The 17,495-nt window shown below is 38.9% G+C and overlaps 1 protein-coding gene across 5 annotated transcripts in view; it reads left to right on the top strand.

Moving 5' to 3' along the window:
• The window catches only part of ADAMTS6 (ADAM metallopeptidase with thrombospondin type 1 motif 6), a 290,379-nt gene that overhangs the window by 268,274 nt on the left and 4,610 nt on the right, over positions 1–17,495 (top strand). For all 5 annotated transcript variants that reach the window (XR_005724833.1, XR_005724832.1, XR_005724834.1 and 2 more), the window contains 2 exons: positions 2,215–2,391; positions 5,257–5,413. Coding sequence is in view for 2 of the 5 variants with exons in the window: in XM_040262604.1 (XP_040118538.1) it covers positions 2,215–2,391; positions 5,257–5,413 (334 nt within the window). In the remaining 3 variants the exon portion in view is untranslated. Of the gene's footprint in view, positions 1–2,214; positions 2,392–5,256; positions 5,414–17,495 lie in introns of those variants that run through there.

The raw sequence follows: 17,495 nt of genomic DNA, 5'->3' as shown, positions 1-17,495 counted from the left end.
GATGTTGACTTGGCTGTAAAACATAATAACAGGGATCAGAAATTTCTCTCTTGACCTCTAAATCCCTATCTAAAGCCTTTTCTGGAACCATATTGGAAAAAATTGGATATTATTCTCCTTCAACTGTATCTTAATTAAATGTTTTCTAAGTTAGAGGAAATGCACTCTGTTACTACATTCATTGTGATGAAGAGTGTTCATGGGTCCTTGATTTACACATGAAAAAATTGTATTATTTTTCTTTCTCTCTGTGACATGTCACCAGTTCAAGATTGCCCCTGGCAAAGCCGCTCAGGGGAGTGTACATTGTTCCTTAAGACGTTCCCAGCCCACAGCTAGTAGGTCTTGATTTACCTAAAAATAAATCAAAACCATCATCTTTCCAAATATATTTATATTTTGAAGATATTTCCAAATATCTTTATTGAGTGCATTCTCAAAGTCCTCTGTTGGATCCTGAGGATGGGGTGAGGATGTATATGAAGATGAAGCAGAAATGAAATAATTTTAAGCTTATAGTCTGATAGAAATGAGAGGACATATGAATTCATAATCATAAAATAGGCAGATGATGACTAGGAGCACAAGAATTTATATATTCTTACATTCTCTGTAATGTTACTTATTATGTTCACTTATCTATCTCCTGCATTAAAACCATGAGCTCCTTGAGATACAGACTGACTTATTCATTCTTAGGTCTCCCCTCCCCCTACAGTCTACACTACACTATAGTCTAGTGTAGTTCCTATAGGAAATTTGATAGTAGTTTTTGAATGAAAGATGTAGAAACAGGGCTTCAAAATATTGTGGGTAAGGGTCTCACTTCACTGAGAAGTACAGATTTTAAGGAAAGGCTCAAATGTTCAGGTGAGAAAGCTGGAGGACTTCAGTCAGCCACCAACTGGTAATTCCTGAACAGTAACTCTAGAGCACTCCAATTAACTTCAAAAAGGTAAATAATAGACTTTGTGACAGGAAGAAGGATCTTTTCCTCAGTTTGAAAAGCTTACTGGTCCAACTAAAGAATCATCAAATTCATTATGTTTAACTGATGGACAAGGAAGAATCCAGAGATTCTCTGTGCAATAAATCTTTACCTTTGATCATGTATTCTTGGCTACTGCATACTAAGAGTACATTTGGCCTGCTATATCTCCAGGTTCCACATCCACAGATTCAACCAACTAAAGATCAAAAATATTTTGGAAAAAAATTCCAGAAAGTTCCAAAAAAATTAAACGTGAATTTGCCACACTGGCACCTATTTGCATAGTGTTTATATTGTATTAGGTATCATAAGTAATTTAAAGATGATCTAAAGTTCACAGGAGGATGTGTGTAGGTTATATGCAAATACTGTGTCATTTTATACAAGGAACTTGATCATCAACAGGTTTTGGTGTCCTCCAGGGTCCTGAAATTGTTCCCTGCTGATACTGAGGGCCACCTGTACACATCTGAATCAAACCTTAGCTTGCTTCACAAAGGTAATTTCTCATGGCCTACTAGTACCCATAAGAATTTTTTTGAGAAGACTACACCTCAGTTCAGTTCAGTTGCTCAGTTGTGTCCGACTCTTTGTGACCCCATGGACTGCAGCACACCAGGCCTCCCTGTCCATCACCAACCCAAACCCATGTCCATTGAGTCGGTGATGCCATCCAACCATCTCATCCTCTGTTGTCCCCTTCTCCTACCTTCAGTCTTTCCCAGCATCAGGGTCTTTTCCAGTGGGTCAGTTCTTTGCATCAGGTGGCAAAGTATTGGAGTTTCAGCTTCAACATCATTCCTTCCAATTAACACTCAGGATTAATCTCCTTTAGGATGGACTGGTTGGATCTCCTTGCAGTCCAGGGGACTCTCAAAAGAAACCAAGAATTCCACATTCCAAAAATCCATAGCATCTTACCACAACTGAATATGGCCAAGGATAGGGAAGAGTCAAAAGGAATAAACCTACACACAGTAAAAGAAGATAAGCTGCCAAGAAAAGCAAACTCTGGATTTAGCTCTTAAAGACCTCAGTGCAAAAGATAGAAGTTCTTCTATTTAAAAACTTAAGGAATTTTCATATCTGTTAAGACTTTGCTTAAGATTTAGTACATGTGTATGTTGTTTACTCAAATACACATTTAGTTGGAGAAAGATTTTCCTCAAATTTTTCTCCATCTTTATACTATCGTTATTCATTAGTATTTGTTTTATTTACAGTGCACTCCCAAATGTGGTCCAGGATTCAAGCATCGGATTGTTCTGTGCAAGAGCAGTGACCTTTCTAAAACATTCCCAGCAACACAGTGTTCCGAGGAGGGCAAACCCCCTGTCCGCATCCGCTGCAGTTTGGGCCGCTGCCCTCCTCCTCGCTGGGTGGCAGGAGACTGGGGCCAGGTAAGGCGGTTGGACTGTGGGCCCCTGCTGAAGCAGCACCGTGAGACACTTGAGGTTCCTGATTAGGTCATTACAGGGGCTCACGACACGAGCAGCAACACACAGACCTAGGGATGAGATGGGAATGTGGAAAGCGCGCAGGCGGCAGCAGTCACGTGCAGACACCGAGCCGTGTTCCTCCCGCCTGCACACTTCCCGCATTCACCTACTTCTTGGATTCTAAGATTTTAACTTAAAGAGAAATCATCTAGATGATTGGAGATTTGAAGAAGCTACCAGAACTTTGGCTTCTGTTGCCAACTCTCTCAACTATTTCAAGAACAAATCAGTTAACACCATTTTCTTAATTTTCACGCTAAGAAAATGAATCCTCTTAACCTCACAGAAAACATGTCAGGATCTTAATTAGGTTTTATCTTTTTTTTTTTTTTTAATGGCTGCGCTGGGTCTTCATTGCTGTGAGCAGCCTTTCTTTAGTTGGGGTGAGCAGGTGCTACTCTTCATTTTGGTGCAAGGGCTTCTCACTGCTGTGGCTTCTCTCGTTGCACAGCATAGGCTCCAGGCATGAAGGCTTTGGTAGTTGTAGCACTCGGGCTCAGTAGTTGTGGCACACGAGCTTAGTTGCTCCGCAGCATGTGGGATCTTCCTGGACCAGGAATCGAACCCATGTCCTTTGTACTGGCAGGCAGAGTCCTATCCACTGTACTACCAGGGAAGTCCCTGTATTTTTATATTGATTGGATTGATTTATATTTTATCTTCCAATTCCTATTTTTTTCTTTCTCAGTTTTAAATTATGTTATCTTGCTGAAGGTCCCCTTAAATCCTTTGAAAGCAAATTGATATATTTGAATAGAAAGCAAATTAAATATTGTTCTTTTGAAAGTTGAAAAGGAAACCCATTTAGGTTATATTAAAAAATAATGCTCCAGAAAGTAAATTTCTAGTGAATCAATGCCCTTTTCCTGTGGTTTTACAATTAACCTTGTAGCTAGTTATTTTCTAATATCTGAGAGCCCAGGTAAATCATAGTGGCATATAATACACCAGCATGATTTTGTCTGTGCTCTGGGCCTGCCATTACTTAGTAGGAATGGCATTTCATAGAATTACCAAAACGGTGGCCAAAATGCATTATCGCTAGAGTATAGCTGTATCTACGGACCTCTTTGGGGAGTGGGCAAAGATTTTCAGTCTCCATTAAGGCAAATAAATATTCTTGGTCTATGCTCAGCCCTGTGGGGAAATAAAAGAACTATGACCATAAAATAATTAACATTTGCATTTGTCTAACAAGTAATTGTGTTCCCTGGTGGCTCAGAGGATAAAGCGTCTGCCTGCCATGCGGGAGACCCGGGTTTGATCTCTGGGTTGGGAAGATCCCCTGGAGAAGGAAATGGCAACCCACTCCAGTATTCTTGCCTGGAGAATCCCATGGACAGAGGAGCCTAGCAGGCTACAGTCCACGCGGTCAAAAAGAGTCGGTCATGACTGAGCAAGTTCACTTCACTTTTTTTTAACAAGTAATTAATAATGTTCTTTCGTATAATGATATTTAGTTTAATTTACAAAGTGCTCAAGTGGAATATGCATCACAAGCTTAAGTAAGAATCGAATGCAGTTAATGTTTATCTGTAGACATGTGATAGTTTCACAATTTATAATTGATATTCTGCTATTAAAGAATCAGTGCAGACATACTCTTTTGATTTTTATTTAAATTAGGTAGGAATTTCCTTTCTTATATATTCTTTGTTGCAATGTACTGTTATATAAAGGTCATGTAGAAGTTTCTTCATGTTAATAATTTCACCAAATTTCCCTGTTCTTATTCTTTTAAATGTTGTCAAGTCCTTTTCTTCTCCTCTATATTTTCAATTCAGTTTCCTAAAATTGAAATTAATCAGTGAAAATACCTTTCAAAGATGCTTTATTACATCTTTATGGTGCATTTATTCATCATTCTGTATTTAGAAAGTTAAAAATAACAGTATCTGTGAATATCCTGGCAAGTCCTATAAGTGCCTTGAGAGTTTTTGCAAATTAATCCAGCAGGGCCTCGGTCTATTTACCTTGTAAATATCACCATCACCTATCTTTCCACAAGTAGCTCCTCATCTCCTTGATCCCAAATCTTACCTTTCCAGTATTCTGAGTGGCAGGCCCTGAAAATAGACCACAGCTTCACTCTTCAGCCAGGATAGCTGATCAGGCCCAGAGAGCATTTCAGTTCTAAAGTAATTGAATCCTGGGTAGATGAAGAAGGAAAGGGAGACATGCTAACTGGCTACCTACAGACCTCTTCTCAGATTTGTCTCAGATCTGCATACTTTACAAAACTCAAGGTACTTATTTAATGTCTTTTTTTTTTTTTTTTCAAACTGGTTTCATCACCAGGGCCCACAATGGTCACTGCTGTTAGACTGAACTAATATTTTAATCAGATTCAAAGCACTCCAGTAGACCACCGAGTTGTCTTCCCACGAGTCTTTAATAAATAGGGAGCAATAGTGATGTCCCAGTCCTAGAATCTCTGTCTATTTTACTTCCACACAGGTATTTTCTCATTATACTCTTGTTTAACTTCACTGGCACTGCTTGGCACTGTTGGAATCAGAGCCCAAGAAATCTCTGTCTGTTGTCTTCTGGAAACTATATTACTTCTATATTCTAGGGTAATGACACGATCCTTGAGTTTCCAAACCAATGCTGTAATAGAATGATTTAATCATATACCTCTCCAAGATTAACTACATATGGGCTTTAAAAGCTAATATATATAGTCTTTGAAATGACATAGCATCTATTTTATCTCCTGAAAATTGTTGAGAACAGTACTTTGTCTCTCCTTGTCTTTTGCTTTAGTGTTCTGCTCAGTGTGGCCTTGGACAGCAAATGCGGACTGTGCAGTGTCTTTCCTACACTGGACAGGCATCAAGTGACTGTCCAGAAGCTAGTCGACCTCCATCAATGCAGCAGTGTGAGAGCAAATGTGACAGTACCCCCATTTCCAGTACTGAAGGTAAGTTCCCCAGTACCTCCAGTACAGATGGTAAGGGGACTGTAATCTCTAGTGATTCAACGGGATTGATTTACAGGGTTCAAAAAGCCCCATAAAACCACTGTTGTAGTGTGTTTGCATACAGCATTTGTGAAAGCTACACATGTACTGGATATATAATCAGGAAACCTAAGTTGTTGTTTGGTTTTTTTTTTCCAAACTCTTCCATGAACTGTATGACCTTTTTAAGTCACTTAACATTTCTGGAGCTAAGTTTACTTATCTATACAATGAAAGACTGGAATGGAGATAATCTCTAAGTTTCTGTCCAACCTAGCATTTTATGTTTGATTTGTGCTAGAAAGATAGAGATGATTTCTAATGAACCAAGTTTGAAAGTAAAAACTTCTGTTTCTTTTTGGCTGTAACAGTGGATTTCTGCTATTGGAAAGGTTAAAATCCATGCTTGTTATAGATACAATGAAAGCATATGTTTGGAACTTCTTAGGTTTCAAATACTAGTTTTCTCATTGAAGAAAAATAAAAGAATGTTATTGTATAGCTGCTTATATAGGAGGAAAATGTCTTCAGACTCTGAAAATTTTCTGTTACGTATGGGGAGGTCTCTGTATTAACAGCAGACACCCATCCAAATTCTGAATTTTCTTCTATTGTATTTAAATGAATGTACTTTGTTTATTCAATCAAGCATCCATTTGAAATCTCCTGAATGCTACTATTTGCAAGGCACTATCACAGAAACTGGAGAGTACAGAGACAACTGTGGCATAGTCAGGAAGTTCAGACTGCCTTCTCGTATATAAATATCTGAAGCCATGAATTTTAATTATGTAAGAAACCCAGCTATAGGACTCGACTTAAAAAAAAAAACCAAAAAGATAAAGAGCTATGCTGACTATAATTTGTTAATATTTATCAAATGAAAATGATATGGTAATTAATCTATTAAAAAGAGATTGTACCTTTTGATAAAATCTATCTAGTTTGAGGGACATTTTTTAATCTTATTTTTCAATATTTCCATGAGGAATTTCATTTTAGGAAGAGCAAGCATCTTGCATGACAAGATGCAGAAAACTTGCATCTTTGCCAGTGGCCCAGTTCTTATATCTGAGCAGTATGAAAAGTGTGTTAGTCACTCAGTCGTGTCCAACTCTGTGACCTCATGGACTGTAGCCCTCCAGGTTCCTCTGTCCATGGAATTATCTAGGCAAGGATAGCAGAGTAGGGTGCCATTTCCTTCTCCAGGGGATCTTCCCAACCCAGGGATCAAACCCAGGTCTTCTGCATCGCAGGCAGACTCTTTACCATCTGAGCTACTAAGAACCTCCCTAGTGGCTCAATACAGTACACTTACTATATAGTTTACTGTTTCAAAGAAGTATAGCTATACCCTACATTAATTAAAAATTACAATTTTAATTTGCAGAATCTCTGACTGTAATGCCATCTCCTTTTTTCCCTTTGGTAAGGGATAGTCTATAAATCGCTTTCCTTCTCTTGAGAAGGGCTCAAAAATCTATTACAAACGGAAGTACTTTTCATAGCAAAACTATTTACCTTAAATGATATGAAATTTAAAGATTTCTTTAAGCCTTGCAGCAAACAAATCTTCATCTATTGTAAATTATTGGCAATCAATCAGTTCATTTGGGTTTGGGAGTCTGTTTTTCAGAGTTACAAGATAAAGTATTAAGATGGAAGAGAGGATATAACTATCATAGTAAAGTATGTTGGGTATTATGTTAGGCCCTTTATATTTATTATCCATTATATATATCTCATGTACATAAATATCTATATGTATTATATAATCATGATAACAACCTTTTGAGAGTTGGTATTACTGGTGAGGAAACTAACACACAGAGTGACTTACCCACATTACAAAAGTAGGATGTAGAAGAACCAGGATTTGAACAAAGATTTGGAAAAGCCCTGGGGCATATCGTTTTCAACTACATTTATATGCTGTTTGTAATTTACTCTGAAAATCAAGAATTTTAACATGAAAACAGAGCTTCTGATTATGAAGTACAGAGACTTCTGGCATGACTGTCAAAGGATTAAGGCTTAATAATTGTTGAAAGACCTGGCTTTTTGACATGCCCACAATAATGTATGTTGAAGTTATATTTATAACTTTATTTTAGGCCATTTTAGTAATTTCTCCAGACAGTTCTCTACAGTGGATAATTATCATACATAAACTTTGCAGCTGGAGATGTAAGGCTGTTTTTATAGTGAGCGGAATATCTTTAGCAACTGTACTTACTTCTGCCTTAAAAAGATTCCTTAAAATGGATAGATTTAATCTGATATTTCTTGGATTATTTGGAAAAATACTTCATAGTTATTTCTGTCTGGCCAAATCACCTTTTGATCACCATAATCTGAAGTATGCAGTTAGGACAATATTTTTAGCTTTCTCAGTAAAGGAGGAAACTTTTAGGAAATTATTAATCCTGCAAAGTATGACTAATCTTAGAATTGTTACTCCCTAAAGCTGTTGACTCATTTAAGACAGGATAAAATTAGAATTAAAGTAGAAATAATATAGCTGTCATAACTTGTTTTGTGTTCTCCTTAGATTCCCAATAGCATATATATTGAGTATATTAAAATGTCTGAAATTATCTGTTCATTCCATGAGAAGCTACTTATTGAATGCTTGCTGTGGCTAGCCTCTGCCATTTATTATGGAAATTCAAATGCTCTTGTAAGTTCATAGTCTTACAGGGAAGATACTTCTTTAAAAAAAAAAAAAAAGCAAGATGGAATGTGTTATGTGGAGCCATTTACACAAATGCTAAGAGTGCTCACATAAGTGACTAAAAACTTTAATGTTTGGATCAAGGCAAGCTTCATAGACTAAGCAGTCTGTGAGCCAGTTGTAGTTGGAAAAATACAGATGAAACGGTTGATTTAAGTCATAACTTGTCATCCATAGAGATATGAAATGAGCAGATAATATGGATTTCAAAAGAGAAAAGGCTCTTACATGAAAGTAATATGAGCGTGACCTGATACAGTTTCTGGAAATCAGATCAAGGAGAGAGGAAGTAGCTCTTACAAAGGGGAAACTGGGAGGAATGTCCAGTTGTGGGGGAAGGTTAACCAGGTCAAGTTCTGGTTAACGCAGGAGGTAAAAGAGGATGCTTTTTTCTACCAGAGTCAGGTTCCCTTGTTTCTTGGAAAAGGGATTACTTTGGAAGGAATGATGCTAAAGCTGAAACTGCAGTACTTTGGCCACCTCATGCGAAGAGTTGACTCATTGGAAAAGACTGATGCTGGGAGGGATTGGGGGCAGGAGGAGAAGGGGACGACAGAGGATGAGATGGCTGGATGGCATCACTGACTCAATGGACGTGAGTCTGAGTGAACTCCAGGAGTTGGTGATGGACAGGGAGGCCTGGCGTGCTGCGATTCATGGGGTCACAAAGAGTCAGACATGACTCAACAACTGAACCGAACTGAACTGAGAAGCTAGTTCATCTCTACTCCAAGCAAGACAGAGTAGGAATGAGGAAGATCTCTTGGGAACTAAAAGACCATCTTTCAGTAGGATCTCTATGGGTAACATGAACCACTGATAGAATCTTGATTATTATTTCAACTACTGAAGTTTAGGAGATGGTTCTCCTTCTGGTATCTTATTTTAAAATAATAAAAACTTTCAAACATACAGTAAAGTTGAAAGACGTTTATAATGAATATCCACCATCTAGATTCTACCATTAACATTTTACTGAACTTGCCTTGTCACATAGAAATCTATCTGTCCATTTGTCAAGTGATGGTGTTTAAATAATGTGTTTTCCAGTCATCCAACCAATAAATTCATTTAATTTGCAAACATGCCTACCATGTGCCAGCCACTGAGACTATAAAAGATTCCTATCCTCAAAGGAAGCACAGTTTAGTAGGGGTGACAGCATGCAAACAAATAGTTTTCACCATATGGCCAGTACTGTAACAGGGGTAGACAGAAGCTCCCATGAGTACACAGAGGAAGGAGGTATCAGCAGAAGCATCACTGGGCAAGGCACTGGAAGGTGGAATAGTTGGCTGAGAAGATGTTGAAATGCTGGGCATTCCTGGCAGAAGGTGAGTGTGTGCAGTCACAGAGCTGTGGAGTCAAACATAATTCAGTATGGCTGCAGAGGGAGGCAGATGAGCAAGCAGTGGAAATGAGGCTGCAAAGAAAGAGACAGGGACTTGGTTTGGGGGGTTCCTGGACGCAGTGGAAGGAAGGTAAGACTCTATCTACCAGTTCTGGGAACAAGTGAAGGAAATTGGGGAATGACATACTTAGGCTGGCAAGTGTATAAAGGGGCAGAGGGAAGATAGCTGTGTGTGGGAGAAGAGTTACAAAGTTGTGCTAAGAGTTCAGGCTAGAGATGGTGAAGGCTTGAACTCAAGCAGATATGGTAAGGATCAAAAAGAGGGCAGTGGTGACAATCTAGAAGGCTGTGATGGTGAGGGAGATGGGAGGGAGGGTCAGGAGGGATGGGACATGTGTGTACCTATGGCTGATTCTTGGTGATGTATGACAGAAAACCACAAAATTCTGTAAAACAATTATCCTTCAAGTAAAAAAAGTAGCAAAAAAAGAGGGTAATGAATTGAAAAAAAAAAAAGAGAGACAAAATAGAAAGGAGAAGAAAAAGACCTTGATGAGCCATTGGACATAGGAATGAGAATATGTTGTGGAAGTATTACATATGACTCTCAAGTGTCAGATTTAGGGAACTGGATACTATTAATCATGATAAGGAATTTAGGCATCTGTATGGAAATTAAGCACATTAGTCCCCCAAAGCCATAATAAAATAATGGAATTTGAATAAAGTTTTAAAAAATAAAAATAAACAATGGAGAGAGATTGAAGAAATGGAGGAAGGTTAAGGCAACAAAGGATAGTAAGAGAAAGAGAATCAGAAGTGGAGCATCAAAAAATTAAAAGTAAATGGTGAGAGGGAGCTAGGAAGAAGAAGGAAGATACAAAATTTGCCACGTTTAACATCTGCTTTAGCTTTTTATTCCTAAAAACCTTCAGCTAAGAGTAAAGGCATTATAGGCCTGATTTTGACAGACTGCCACTGATGAGGGTAACACTACATTGCTGCTAAGAGTGAATTATAGACTCACTGGGTATCACTGCATTTGAAATACTACTCAGAGTACTTTTTTAAACTGCATCTGGCAGCTGAGACTAGCCTACTCAAGCTCACCTGACATTCTACCCCAAATGCCATTTTATTCATCTTTATGCAGTTTCAGATTCCCTTGTAGTTTACATGGTGAGTCTTTTCAGCTTCTCAATTGCACGGAGCACTCTGTCATCTAGTATATATTGCTGCCAGGTAATGATTCATGGTGTGGAAAGGTGAGCAGGAAAGGTGTGGTTAGTGTACATTGGGTTACCAGACCAGGCTGTCTAACGGTGCCTTTGGCGGGTCTCAGTCTCCCTTAAGTAAATGACTCTGAGCTGCCTAAGCAGCTCCAGCAATCTCCTGAGATCCATGGAACAAAACAGCTACTGAATTTGGGTTTTAAGGTGGCATCTGATATATTAAAATCAATGAAAGGAATGAATGGTGAAGGTCATTTGGACTTTGAGTTCAAGCAGGTGAGGAAGACCAGACATTTTTGTTGCCATTTTAAAGAGCTCATAATCCACTATAACATTGAGGGTCACATTCCTGCTGTCTAGTTTGGAGGGAACCCTGGATTTGTATTGGATCAAAGCACCTCAAGTTGACTGTGGGTGGCATCCAGAGAATAAGACTGGGTAAGAAGAAACCAAGAAATAAAGAGAAAAAGAAATGGCTTAGTCCATGGTAAGGTGGACTCAGAATGAAGTCCCATAGTTGATATTACCTTGCTTTACTAGTAAAAGTCAGTGGACTGTTCCCACTGCAATGAATGCCATCCAATTTCCAAGCAAAACATGTTATTGCATCCTTTTCCAGTTTGAATATATAAAATACTAAGGACTCAAGCATAGTTTCATCAGGAAAAGTATTCTGATTTCACATCCCCTACTCCTAGCTCCTGCACCATTCGTGTACATGCATAGCCTTTGCCTTTCTCTTCTCACCAGGCCCTTCATCTCCATGGGCTCTTGGACAAAAGTGCAGCTGGTTTTACTTTTGTAATCCAAATGATAGACCCTTAGATGAGAATCATCTCTGCTTATTGTGTTCTCCCTCTGAGTTTCATAAAGAACTTATAGGCACAGAGAACATGCATTCTCCAGAGAAAAATCCTGAATGGTCCAACTTAGTCATGGAAGGTTATGTCATATGTATCCCAACTCCTCCATTAATAGCATTTAAGCCTGATTTAGGCAGCCTTGGCAGTGTTTTATGAAATAAATTTAGGAACACTGCATTTCAGGAGTTGCTCTTATACTCCTTGGGTTAAGTCAAGCCATCAAAGTCATAATGAATCTCAATCCTTTTGCGTCCTAAATTCATAAGCTTATGTTCAGTGTGACTAGTTCAAAATCATACCTTTTAGGTCAGAGTTTTGAAAGATTACTGTAAAGTACCTGGGGAAAAACTATTGGCACATCAATAATAAGTAAATTCATGTGTTGCCTATGAAACAGGCTGTCTAATTTTATTGTTCAACTCTACCAGAACCCAGATTACCAGTGAGACCCACTCCAGCATACCTGGCATGTTACTTAAGATTCTTAGAGTGGGTCTAATTCATATCATGAGGCCTAGAAGCTGGCTTTCAGCCCTTGATATATCCCCAAGTCTCTCTGAGAAGAATTTAGAAATAGTCCATAAACTGTCCCTCCAGAAATCTCTCACCTTGGGTAAAGTGAAACTTTATTTTTGGGCAGGGACGTGAGAGGAGATGTAAAAAAAGGAGAGACTAGTTAGGTTCACAAAATATGTCCCAGAAACCACACTAAAAGGACCTCTCACCCTTCTAATAGCCTCAGAAGAAAAAAGATAGAAAAGTGTCTTCTCATTCTCCTCCCCAGAGAGTGCTTAGCTGGTACATGAATATAGTAGAAGAAAAATATCAGACTCTGTCATCTTAAAATCTTTGACCTGCTAGCTCAGATTCACTGCTTTAAAAGCAGTAGATATAAGTGTATCTGCATGAAGAAAACATGATAGTAAAGACCAGACTTTCAAAGTAGATCGACTACAAAGAGGTTATATTACAAAAAGATTCTACCTAAAAAAAAGGATTCCTTTCAGTAGCTTTCCTGGTATAATTGTTTATGTGCAGATTGTGTATTACTTGGGTATAGAGAAACCAATTTTTAGATATTTTAGATATTAGCTAGAAATCAATGCCAAATGAGGATCATTCAGAAATCCAGTCAAAACATATTTGTCATTGTTTATTTAAAAATATTTACCCCTTCTCTTGGATGGCAGAGCAAACCACCTAATAATGATGTCCCCAAAGATTGACTTATCAGGGTTATCAGCCAAGAATAAGTATTGACAGGCAGAAACTCTTTTGCATTAAGATGAGAAGAATGCTGCCAAATAGAGTGGTTTTGGAATCAGACAAACCTGAGTTCTGGTCCCACTGCTTAGACCAACCAGCTGTGTGATACAGAATGAGTTTTGTATGTAGCCTTTTTGAGCCTCAGATTTTCCATCTCTGTAAAGTTGACAGTTTATTTACTTAAAATGATTGTTGTTTAGTCGCTAAGTCATGTCTGACCCTTTTGCAACCCCACGGACTGCAGTCCACCAAGCTCTTCTGTACATGGGATTTGCCAGGCAAGAATACTGGAGTGGATTACCATTTCTTTCTCCAGTGGATCTTCCCGACCCAGGGATCGAACCTACATCTCCTGCATTGGCAAGTGGATTCTTTACCACTGACCCATCAGGGATGCCCACTTAAAATGATTAAATATATATAAATATGTAAAACTGCCTAAGTCAACACCTGGCATAAAGGAAGCACTTGATAAATTATTTTTAATGTTATCATTACTAGATTAATCTCTCCTAGACTTAAAAGACAAAGAATGAAAGACTGGTCATTGGTTGATCTTCTTTGATGAACAGGTTTTCACCTCTCTGAAGACCAGTTCTTCCAGTGTAGGTAGTCCCTAGGCATCACTACGAAAAAGCTAGTGGAGGTGATGGGATTCCAGCTGGGCTATGTCAACTGCTAAAAGATGATGCTGTGAAAGTGCTGCACTCAGTATGCCAGCAAATTTGGAAAACTCAGCAATGGCCACAGGACTGGAAAAGGTCAGTTTTCATTCCAATCCCAAAGCAAGGCAATGCCAAAGAATATTTAAACTACTGCACAATTACATTCATCTTGTGCACTAGCAAAGTAATGCTCAAAATTCTCCAAGCAAGGCTTCAACAGTATGTGAACTAAGAACTTCCAGATGTCCAAGTTGGATTTAGAAAAGGCAGAGGAACCAGAAATCAAATTGCCAACATCTGTTGGATCATAGAAAAAGCAAAAAAATTCCAGAAAAAACATCTACTTCTGCTTTATTGACTATACCAAAGCCTTTGACTGTGTGGATCACAATAAACTGTGGAAAATTCTTCAAGAGATGGGAATACCAGACCACCTTATCTGCCTCCTTAGAACTCTGTATGCAGGTCAGGAAGCAACAGTTAGAACCAGACATGGAACAACAGACTGGTTCCAAATTGAGAAAGGAGTATGTCAAGGCTGTATATTGTCACCCTTCTTATTTAACTTATATGAAGAGTACATCATGCAAAATACCAGGCTGGATGAAGCACAAGCTGGAATCAAGATTGCTGGGAGAAATATCAATAACCTCAGATATGCAGATGACACCACTCTTATGGCACAAAGTGAAGAGGAACTAAAGAGCCTCTTGATGAAAGTGAAAGAGGAAAGTGAAAAAGCTGGCTTAAAGCTCAACATTCAAAAAATGAAGATCATCACATCTCATCCCATCACTTCATGGCAAACAGATGGGGAAACAGTGCAAACAGTGACAGACTTTATTTTCTTGGGCTCCAAAATCACTGCAGCTGGTGACTGCACCCATGAAATTAAAAGATGCTTGCTCCTGGAAGAAAAGCTATAACAAGCCTAGACAGAATATTAAAAAGCGTAGACATTACTTTGCTGACAAAGGTCCACCTAGTCAAAGCCATAGTTTTTCCAGTAGTCATGTATGAATGTGAGAGCTGGACCATAAGGAAAGCTGAGTGCCAAAGAATTGATGCTCTTGAACTGTTGTGTTGGAGAAGCCTCTTGAGAGTCCCTTGGACTGCAAGGAGCTCCAGCCAGTCAATCTTAAAGGAAATCAGTCCTAAATATTTATTGGAAGGACTGATGCTGAAGCTGAAGCTCCAATAGTTGGGCCACTTGATGTGAAGAACTGACTCATTGGAAAAGACCCTGATGCCGGGAAAGTTTGAAGGCAGGAGGAGAAGGGGATGATAGAGGATGAGACGGTTGGATGGCATCACCGACTCAATGGACAAGAGTTTGAGCAAACTCTGAGAGTTGGTGATAGACAGGGGAGCATGGTGTACTGCAGTCCATGGGGGTCACAAAAAGTTGGACACAACTGAGCAACTGAACTGAACTGAAGCAATCCCTAGAAGGTAAAACCATAACATAGGAATGGAATCTCCCTCAGGGCCCCTTCTTCATGGGAGCCCCCTGCACTCCATCAATACTGAGTGTCCTTCCATAGCCCAAGAATCACCATTTAATATTTCATCAAGGCCCATTATCTGCTTGGCAGTCTTCAACCCTGGTACTTACCCCAGGTCTCTCCTCACCTCATCATAATTTACCTGCTCTGTCTTAAAATCTTACTGTTAATTTACTTATGTATGCCAGTGAAGAGCCTATATATTTTTGACAGGAATTCCAGAGAAACAATACAGGATGGTTGTTGCCAAATGTGTTATTGGTAGCAGTAATGAGAGCTGATAAACTGAGTGCTCACTCTTGTGCCAAGTCACACATGTGCTGTAGATGCTACCTCATATAAATTTCACAACATCCTATGAGCTTCATTTCACAGATGAAGAAACTCAGGTTTAGAGAGATGAAGTCACTTGGCCAAGGACAAACAAATACTGGGAAGAGGCAGTGCCAGAATTCACCCCTGGATCTGCCACTCTCACCAGTGATACTCTCAGATCCTGGAATGTCCCTGCCTCCCTAAGCTTGATCCTGCTCCTAGGACCTGAATTCCTGCTTTCAATCAAGTTACTTGGGATCAAGTTATTGAGAACTAACTTAGAAGAGGTGTTAGGAAGTTCAGAGGGAGACACCCTGGCAGTGGGCCTCAGGCTGCCCCTAGACTAGACACTGCTCTGGCCGAAGGGCTGTGCTGGGACCTTTGTGTGTGAAGGGGGCTTCTCATTTCTAACCCCTACCTAAGGAGCTGAATCCTGAATATTTTATTTGTAATGGCCTGAATGGGTGGCTGGAGGGGTGGTTGGAGAAAAAAACAATTTATGAATATTTTGTTTTATTCATTATCTACTATTGAATCAAATTCTAAAATCTAAATCTAAAAAATCTGTAAATTTTCTTGTATTTCGCTCATCTCAGAATTTTCCTGGTTCAGAAACTCTTCAACAATGGAGTAATGAACCTCCCAATAAAGTTACACCTCAGGAAATATTCTTCTTTGTCTTCAAACTGACTTGTGTCTGTAGGACAGCATTTTCTAAGTAGTAATCTAAGTATTGCATCCTTGTTGAGAAATTCAGAGCACAACGTACTTGTCATCAGGTGGTAAAAGGTAATGATAACTAATAGTAGTAACAGTAATTCAGTATTTTACACTTACTGAGAGCCAATAACCATTCTATGCACTGTGCTAGGCAAAAATCATTGGATACACATGCTACATGTGGGAGTGGGAACAGTCATCTTTCCTATTCACAGGTGAGGATGCTTAACCTCTTAGGCACAGAGAGGTTAGGAAATTTGTTCTGAGTCATAACGTTTGTAAATAGAAAGCTGGTCTTAAATCCAAGTAGTCTGACTACTAATTTTATTTCCTTGTACTGATAAAAGAGCCAGTCCTCCTCTATCCATTTATCAACTAAATCATTTTTATATTTTGGCAAAGAAGATGAAAGCCAAAGTTTATTTGGAACTTAAAGTAGTCACACCAAAACCCTGTTATAGTGCGTGAGAGTGATGGTCTCCACTGGAGGGCTTCCCCATTAGGATGGTGTTTTGAAATTAAAGATGAGTGATATTGTATCAGCTTTCCTCATCCTTTCAGTTCAGTTCAGTTGCTCTTTGTGACTCTTTGCAACCCCATGGACTGCAGCACGCCAGTCCTCCCTGTCCATCCCCAACTCCTGGAGTTTACTCAAACTCACGTCCATTGAGTCAGTGATGCCATCCAATCATCTCATCGTCTGTCGTCCCCTTCTATTACCACCTTCAATATTTCCCAGCATCAGGGTCTTTTCCAATGAGTCAGCTCTTTGCATCAGGTGGCCAATGTATTGGATTTTCAGCTTCAGCATCAGTCCTTCCAATGAATATTCAAGATTGATTTCCTTTAGGATGGACTGGTTGGATCTCCTTTCAGTCCAAGGGACTCTCAAGAGGCTTCTCCAACACCATAGTTCAAAAGCATCAGTTCTTCGGCACTCAGCTTTCTTTACAGTCCAACTCTCACATTCATACATGACTACTGGAAAAACCATAGCCTTGACTAGAGGGACCTTTGTTGGCAAAGTAATGTCTCTGCCTTTTAATATGCTGTCTAGTTTGCCTCATCCTTTATGCTTAGCTTTTCTCATTTTAATAACTTCACTATCCTGATAATATATTCCTCTAGGTAACACTGATACAACCTTTTTTGTACAACACAAAACAAAAATATTTTTTTTATGAAAAATATACAACACAAAAATATGCTTAGCTTAAACTTTTTGGGTTACTTTTCACTGATCATGACAGAGAAGAAAAAAATGACAAAAAAAATAACAAGTGACCTCCAAATTAAAATATATGGAGATACTTTCACCTCAAATTCAAACTTGATTCACCAAATATCTGATTTTTTCAGTGCAAAGTTTAAAGAAATTTTTAATGTCTCTCC

The sequence above is a fragment of the Oryx dammah genome, unplaced genomic scaffold (assembly GCF_014754425.2).
Source record: "Oryx dammah isolate SB20612 unplaced genomic scaffold, SCBI_Odam_1.1 HiC_scaffold_20, whole genome shotgun sequence".
Taxonomy (NCBI): Eukaryota; Metazoa; Chordata; class Mammalia; order Artiodactyla; family Bovidae; genus Oryx; species Oryx dammah.
Note: the sequence above shows the minus strand (reverse complement) of the source record. Positions and strands in the feature narration are given on the sequence as shown.